Consider the following 9,046-nt stretch of genomic DNA (forward strand, 5'->3'; position numbering starts at 1 on the left):
CTAAGGGATAAGCTCACCCTAATAAATATACTCGTAAGTCGTAAGTAACTCTTTTCATTTCATATTATCCGTCAATTGCAATATTCTTCAAATTTGTATGAGGAGGTCAGTAGAAAATTAAGCAATTTATAGAATGTAATTTCTACAATAAAAACAAATTCTTAGGAGACCGTAACTAAAAATACACTATGAAATTTCCATTTTTTGGGCCGGACCCACCCGAGCCATATGGAACATTCGCCACTACATATTAGTAGTCAGAATTTTATACGAGATCGTGTGCTTTACGTTATTATGTGATGTGTACCAGGAAGAAACAAAAAACTTGAGTGTAATTATTGATCTTAATATCGACGTAATGTACGTAAAAGGCAATGTGCCAAAATCAGTTTTCCGAAAAAAGTGGTTTCGATTATTAGAAGAGACATACGATGTGATGGAGAATCACTATTGTTGGTACGTTCTTCCTATTTTTTTTCTTGTACAAAACTGGTTTTGACTTTTTAGGACGTTAGAAAATGGGTTACCCTTTATAGTATTACATTAGGGGAAAATATAAATATCTTTACTTATTTCTTCAACTAATAAAAGTTTTGAGTTTGGGAAAAATCTTTATTTCTAAAAATAGGTTAAAATAAGTCCATTATGAATATCCAAATGGGAAAGGGCACCACGTCACCACCCCTAAGAAGAAAGATACGTACTTCATACATCATACATGAGGCAAATATTTTAGTCAAGGGATGATAGTGAAAATTTGTAATTAAATAATATTGAACCATGTTGACTTTTACGTTTTCTAACAAATAAAATTGACATGTAATACCTTAAATTATGCATAAGTAATATTATAAAATTGATATTAGAAAGTATTTATCGAAACGAAACTACCAAGATCCTACATGATTACATTTTTTCTTACGTGCTACTTATAAGTTACCAAAGATAGATTGTCAAGGGTATAGTGTAAAAGTCAAAATGGTGCGATATTTAGGGAAAAAAAGAAAATATATATAACTATACGATGACAAAGTCTAACTACTTGACCAGATAGTGTAATTATTTGATTAATTACAATGCTTGACTTAACTATTTGATAAGAAAGTACACCACGTTATTTTCCATGTAATATCATATGTTTCAAAAGTACAAGTGAAATATTGCTAGAATATATAGTAAATAAATTATCTAAATTAAATAATTGTGCTCACTCTAAATTTATCAAAACAAAAATAAAATACTACGTATAAATTAAAGTTGTTTTTTTCCCCCATAGGTATATTATTTGTCCTTCGATAAACCCTAGCTAGATGTCTCATCACAACAAAAACCTAGATTTTTTTTTATTCCTCCATAGTATAAATAATCTTTTTTTTTTTTAGGAAAATAGTATAAATAATCTTCCAAGTAGTAACATGGAATATTCTCAAGTTTCCCCAAATGGGAGATTCGAAAAACATAATTTTTTTTAAAAAAACAAGAAGATTATAATTTATAAAGAAGTGTGTGGAGAGAAATAGAATGTTGTTGTGAAGAAATTAAGACAGTGGACCTAAAAAGAGCAAAGTTACAAGGGGTGCATTATTTCTGAAGGTTGTTGGATACATTATTTCTTCCAAGTAGGACAATAATAGTACCTTAATAACTCCTATAAAAAGACAATAATATTACATTGCTTATTCATTTTCTTAAATTCCTTAATTTGATCGATCAAATAGCCACCCTTATATGATCATTATTTTACACCCTAGTAATGATTTCAGATCGATAAGATTAATTCAGAATTATGAGTTCAGATAATGCACGATAGAAATGAATACTTCGTACAAAGTAAGAGATGAAATTCTAATAAAGAGAATAATGAGTGGAATTAGGGGGCAGGCGGGGACGGTGGACCCCCTATGATATGTTTAAAAAATTAATAGCATTATGAACTCATGTTAATATAACTTTAGTGATAATTTTACCTTAGAAGTTGTTGGAGGTACAAGATTCAAATCTTACCCCCTTACTTTTATACTTGCTTTTTATTACTGGGATATTTTGTGGTGTAAATATATTTATATTTAAAGGTTGACTTATAGAAAAAGTTTTTGGCTTGTAAAACATTTTACCAAAATATACAAAGAGAACTGTCTCTCTCTAAATTCTTTTCTTCTCTCTCCTTACCCATAACTGGTTCTTCAGTTCTTCTGAGAATCATCAACATTTGATGATTTAATATTTATTTTCTTATTTTTTTTTATTTTTCTTTCTGTTTTGCATTGTTATAAAATTCTTGTAAGTTAGTTTTGGCCCTTTTTAGTTTTGGCCCTTTATGTATAATTTTTGGTTCCGCCAATAAAGAGAACGCTATGTCATTGGACGAGCCTTTTAACCGCTTGCACGGTGTCTGAATTACCGAGGCTTTATCCAGACCAGCCTACCTCATATACACAACAAGCAATGAACATACGCAACAATAGTAGATCGAGGAAATAGCATGTAAGGATACTATCTAGCTATAACGTAACATGCAACAAGATACAAATACATCAGTAAAGGACACGTCTTTATGAATGCACGTGCGCCCTTAGTATCGAAAAAATGTCAACACATTACAACTAGCTAGCTTAAAGTCCCGTTCAGTATCGTTTTTTGTTTCCGGTTTTCTGAATTTTATAAAACTAAAAACCAAAATATGAAAACAAAAAAAAACAATTTCCAGTTTTTTGTTATCAGTTTTCAAAATCAACATGATTACTATAACTATAAGTATGACTACTTTTTACTTACTGATTCAATTAATATCATAGGACTTTCAAAACCAAAAACTGAAAACCTACAGTAATACCGAACGAGCCCTTAGCTATCAAATCCGCTGCTCGATTTTCCTTACTTTCAATAGAGATGATTACTTTATTATTACAAATAGTTGATAACCCAAATCTTAGTCATTAAAGTACAAATTTGTCCTAGCAATGAATCCAACGATTGTAGTTAAACTAGAAGTTTGTATCAGAAAATACTCAAAGACCAAAATAATATTTTTAATTAACAAAAAGAAGAATCTAGAGAGAGAAACTAGAGAGAGAAACAAGTACTCCCTAGTAGAGATCAACGTGGGGGATGGAAAGCCCCGTCACGAGGCGTCCGACCCTTAAAATGCCACGTCTCCAATATTCATGTCCTTGTCGACGTGGCCCAATCCACAGCCGTTAATACTAATACTGGCCCCACATAAACCTCCACTCTGTCATAAACTTTTTTTCACTTTTTTTTTTATATTTTTGTGAGGCGTTATATATATTTATATGGTGTCACACTTTATAGTAAGTAGTACTATAGTACATACACTCCCCCCATGCAATTTACCACTACACACTTATAACACTCAACAAAAAAAATCTTTCCCTCTAACAAACTTTCCTTTCTCATCAAATCCAAATCTCGATCTCATTTTCTCACTTTCTTCTTTTGTCACATTACCACTTTCGACTACTCGTAACTGACTTCGAAAACAAGTTAAGCTCAGCTCAAATCAGATCGAGACCGAACACGAAAGAAGAACGATGGGGAGAGCGCCGTGTTGCGAGAAGGTGGGGATGAAGCGAGGGAGGTGGACCGAAGAAGAAGATGATAAGTTGATGAAGTACATTCAAGAAAATGGGGAAGGATCTTGGAGGGCAATGCCCAAGAATGCAGGTTTTTAATTAATTACTTCATTTTTTGTTTGTTAATTAGTCTCCATTTTAGGTATTACATACACAACTTTAGTAAACGATATTAGGTAATTTCATAAATGTAGCATGGAGTAGTATTTAATAATGAACCTCTTTTTTCAAAGATGAATTAAAGAACAAATAATTATTCTTTTTGTTCCTAAACACATTTATTTTTATAAATCATTTTTTATTACTATCAATTCTACGAAGTATGATTATAGTTAAATAAAGAAATAAATAAATCTTGAGGAATTTGGTCCCACTTTCCTTTGGTTTATACGAAATACTAAGTTGTGTCATCGGTTAATTAGTCAACTTTAATTCCAAAAAGGAAAATAATTGATTTAATTCTCTAGGAAAAACATTAAATGAGATGATTATACCTACTAATAATGATTGAATGGTATTTTTTTTTCCCTACAAAATCATGCATGTTAATTCTAATGTATGGTACTACTTTAATTTACTTGCTCCATTTGCTAAAAAAATTCTCATATATTTTAGTCAAATGGAGCAATTAAAATGAGACAAAAGATTATTTAATATGTTTTAGTCAAATGGAGTAATTAAAATGAGACGAAAGATTATTTAATAGCAAGAAACTTTGCTGGAGTTGGTCCTAAAATATGATTAGGTGGTGAAATTATATGCATATCACCTTCAATTTGGTTGGCAATCTTTTAATTTCCAAAAATAATTAAATTCGTGGAACCCATAAATTGATAAAAAAAAACAATTGTTTGATTAATGAAAGGACAAGTTTTAATTAAATATTTCTGTATCCAAGTGAGTAAATGCCCGGCCTACAACTCTACAAAGTTTTTCCCTAGCCGACTTGATGAGAATCGGACTCACATAAATGAAAAATTTAAATTTGGATTTTTATTTTTTATTTTTAATGGTTTGGCTATTTTTGGAAATACCAAACTAATTTTGGTACTTTGTTTAAATTGCTTAAAATGTAGGGTTATTAAGGTGTGGAAAGAGTTGCAGATTAAGGTGGATTAATTACTTAAGATCTGATTTAAAGAGAGGAAATATCACACCGGAAGAAGAAGAGACCATTATTAAACTCCGTTCGACAATGGGTAATAGGTCAGTTCTTTTCTGTTGCAACACTTTATTTTTCGAGAAACTTTAAAATAGTTGCTAACATTTTTGTAATTTGACATTTTTGTCTATGGAAAATGACTGTTTTCCCCTTAATAAAGTATATTTGATTATTTTCAATACTATGCCCTTGATAGAGGGTCAAACGATTGTCCATAATTTAGGATGCGTTTTATTCATCTGATTTTCACTTATTTTTTCTGAACTTATCTTATGTGAACTTATCTGAAATTAGCTGAACTTATTAGAACTTATCAAAACTTGTTTTTAGTTATAAATTGTATTTAGTCAACTTTTATTTATATTGAACATATTTTTTCCTGAAATAAATGAAAATAAGCTGAACAGAACAAAACATAAATCTTAACGGGGTGATAGAAAAATGGACCAAAAGTAAGCATATTTCAATACAAGACTACATATAACGTACGTATAAAATAAAATGGTGTGCCAAAATGAGTTTTCGTTACGCAGTTTTATCAGTCAGTTTAATTTACCGAGTAATGTATATAGTGGGAAATAGACTATTTATGTCTTATGATGTCTTGAACTAAATGGTGTTAGTTGAAATACGAGTACATTTAAAGCCCCTGGTCTTACGGGACTACTAATTAAAGTGGCCGAAATCAAGAAGTGTGGCTTGTTTGCTTGCACGTAGTAGAAAAATCAGAAAAATACTGAAAAATATGCAATGTGTAGTCAATTTTACCAATTACTCCCTCCGTCCCTTAATACTCGCACCGTTTCTACTTGACACGTTTGCCAATGCACAACTTTGACCACCAATATCTTTAATTACATATTATAAAAACTTGTAAAAATATTAATATTTTGAAAATATATATTAAGATGAATCTAACAATATATTATATATTAACATTTGTTTTCATATACTAGAAATAAAATAGGGTCAAAATGAATTATGTGAATAGTGCAAAAAGTCAAAACGATGCGAGTATTAAGGGATAAAGAGAGTATATAGTTGTAGTACTTTCTTATGTAACGTAGTTGAGTTTTTAATATGATCGATCTTTGAAGGGTGTAATAAAATTGATATTGCATGCATGGTCCATATCGTCATAAATTAATGAGGTAACCTTATTCAATTCCTACACAATGATCGTACCTTGTTGGGTGCATGTCATACAAACACGCGGCAACTATATAATACACAGATGACAGATCTAAGAACTTATGAAATACGAAGTACAAAGTACTACGTATGAATTAAATTAGATCGTGAACATACGGAGTATAAGCTTTTACTACGAAGTTGTATGTTGTTTTTTATGAAATATCTTGAAATAAACTTTTGAAACTTGGTCTATAAAAAACAGTCTTTTCAAACTCGTATTTTCTAGTTATTTCTAAAAGCTTTAGAAAAGAAAAAGATAGTTAACATCCACGTGACATATTCTTTTAACAAAAATGTTCTCTTTAGAACTTTGAAAAAGACACTCTTTAGTAAAATTGTAGACGTACTCGTACGTACGTGATGTATGCATGATCGATTATCCTTAACTAATAACTCGGGGGATTTATACGATAAATAAATTAATAAGTGCTACTTATTTCAAAATGCTTAGTTATATGCATGTATATATCAATGTACGTATGTACTTTCATGCATGATACAGTATATGTACAGTATATATTATCGTCAAAATAGTCTAAAAAAATCAATTGTACAAAGGAACAACATTCGTTGATCCATCAAAATAAAATGAATACATAGATTCCTAAAATTCATTTGGTTTGTGCGAAAGTAGTACACGTCAAGGGCCATGCATGCATGGCCACTTCACTAAATAAGAGCGCTTTCATTTAATAAATTCCGGGCCCGGCCCGTGGGGACTATTATGGGAACTTCTAGGCTTCTAGCAATTGAATTAGAAATCGTATACGTATACGACCGTATACGTACTACATCCGTTGATGACCGTTAAAATCATATACGCGGTATTGCACAACAAGACTTGACATAGTGGTAAATATTTGACCTCATAATTAAACTCAATGTTATGAAATCAAACAGAATTATTGTTAAATTGAGAATTATGATGAAATCACGTGTTATCAAATGATCGATTATAATTTTGATTTTTGACAAAACTCACTGAATGTGTATTCCGTTCACCTGATTTTCACTTGTTAAGATCTCATGAATCAAACCAATACAATTAATGGGAAATTGGAGTCTAATAATAAGTGACCTTATTTTTGGTGTGCAAGTTGTTCATCTTTGGTCCCTATTCTTGATTCTTCATTAATGTTTTGTTTTCCTGACATGTTTGCCCTTTATTTGAAAATGACTTGGATTGTGGTCACCCCCTAGTAGCATGGAGAGTGAAGAGAGAAAAACCCTACCATGAGACGACTTTCGATCCCATGTCAGTAATATGCACACCGAAACACTAATAAATAATAATTATAAAGTTTATTTCAGTAAAAGTAAGTTAAAATTACTCATGGTCAACTATAGCCAGATCAAATGACCGGCCCGACCCAAAAACAGTGCAGTTTAAGCCCTATCCCGACCCAGAAACAATTTTTATGAATCTGGGCTTGAGCGTTTGTGTTGAGGGATGACCCAATGCTACCCGACCCGGCCCGTGTTTTGATCACCTTCTAACATAAATAGATGGCCCGGGAGACAGGGTATGCATGATATTGATATTTTGACAAGGAAAAGAAACTACTCCATAGTCCGTACTTTAGTCCAACCACATGTCATATCTCATACTTTTAATTTGTTTCGTAACGACCTGTCTGATTTTGTTGTTATTTCTTTTGGTAGTACAAATTAAATAGACCAACAAACTAATGTTGCATGTGAATTATTTACATTTGTTCCTAACTCATGAGTTTATATTATAAGTTTATAACGTAACATTTATATTGTTTCAGGTGGTCCATGATTGCTGGGCAACTACCAGGAAGAACCGACAATGAGATTAAAAACTATTGGAACTCTCATTTGAGCAGGAAAATCCACACTTTTCGGAGGCCTAATTGCGACCCTAGTAGTGGTGGCAAAATCGTAATTAACATGAGCAACGCCGCCGCGCCACCTAAGCGCCGCGGCGGCCGAACTAGCCGAGCCGCTATGCAAAGGAATAGAAACAACAAATCCCTCAACACCACCACCGCCACCGCCGCCACCACCACCAACAACAAGATTACCAATATTAACAACAATGTTTTAGTAACAATGGGTCCCACCCATGAGATTAGTAATATTAATAATAATGATAGTAATAAAGAAGAGATGGGAAATGAGAATTTAATGTTTAGTGATGTCCAAGAATCAGAGTTGTTGGGTATTGAAGACATAATGGGCCTTGATGGGCTTTTAGCAACCACAAATGAGGACAGTGGACTTGAAAGTGATGGTGGTGTGGGCCCCAGTGAGAGTAATGGGCCTATGGGAATGAGCCCATTTGCAGCAGCAGATCATCAAGATCATCAAGATCATCATCATAATCAGAATAATATTAATGTGAGCTCATCTACAGGATCTAACGGTGGAGGATCAGGATCAACGGCTTCATCATCATCAAACTTTGATCATCAAGATCATGGAGGGTTTGATTGGGATTGGGAAATAGGGACCGTTGATTATGTGGGACCAGAGTTTAAGCTGTGGGATGAGAAGGAGCAGTTCATTTCTTGGTTATGTGAAAATGATGATCATATAATACAACAAGCTGATCATCAACCTGTTTTTTCTGATCTTAATTCTGCTGATTTAGATGCTGAGAAAGAACAAGCTATGTTTGCTTGGCTTCTTTCTTAAATATATAAAATAATAAATAAAAAAAAAAAGAAAAAAAAAGTTGTGACTTTTTGTAAGTTGTGTGTATGTCTCTTTATTTGGTGTTTTTGATGTTGACTTTGGTTTCGTATCTCAATATTGTCCCTCTTTTTTGGTTGGTGTAGTTATTATGTTATTGATACCTTAGTGAAAGTGAACGTTTTGTCTGTTTTCTGCTTTCTGCCCTAAGACCGTCTCTCTTTTCCTATCGCGAGAAAATAATTGAAGAGGACTTGAAATTTACATATAAACTCGTTACCGTTGATTCTGTTTATTACCACGTACCTAATGTTATTGATACCTGTAGTGAAAGGGAAAGTTTTCTCTGTTTTCTGCTTTCTGTCCTAAGACCATCTCTCTTTCCCTATCGCGTGAAAATGATTGAAGAGGACTTGAAAATTACATATAAAAGTGTTAC

At 32.4% G+C, this 9,046-nt stretch overlaps 1 protein-coding gene across 1 annotated transcript; it reads left to right on the forward strand.

The window, feature by feature from the left end:
* Positions 1–3,308: 3,308 nt before the first annotated feature.
* On the forward strand, positions 3,309–8,756 carry LOC110775895 (transcription factor MYB11). The gene is made up of 3 exons (XM_021980492.2): positions 3,309–3,684; positions 4,670–4,799; positions 7,722–8,756. Exons 1-3 carry the CDS (start codon positions 3,552–3,554, stop codon positions 8,608–8,610), a joined length of 1,152 nt encoding a protein of 383 aa, XP_021836184.2. The 5' UTR covers positions 3,309–3,551; the 3' UTR covers positions 8,611–8,756.
* Positions 8,757–9,046: the final 290 nt, after the last annotated feature.

The sequence above is a fragment of the Spinacia oleracea genome, chromosome 5 (assembly GCF_020520425.1).
Source record: "Spinacia oleracea cultivar Varoflay chromosome 5, BTI_SOV_V1, whole genome shotgun sequence".
Taxonomy (NCBI): Eukaryota; Viridiplantae; Streptophyta; class Magnoliopsida; order Caryophyllales; family Amaranthaceae; genus Spinacia; species Spinacia oleracea.

Coding starts and splice junctions, on each gene's coding strand:
- LOC110775895 (XM_021980492.2), top strand. CDS start 3,552: ATGGGGAGAGCGCCGTGTTGCGAGAAGGTGGGGATGAAGCGAGGGAGG. Junction 3,685..4,669: donor GGCAATGCCCAAGAATGCAG/GTTTTTAATTAA, acceptor CTTAAAATGTAG/GGTTATTAAGGTGTGGAAAG. Junction 4,800..7,721: donor CGTTCGACAATGGGTAATAG/GTCAGTTCTTTT, acceptor ATATTGTTTCAG/GTGGTCCATGATTGCTGGGC.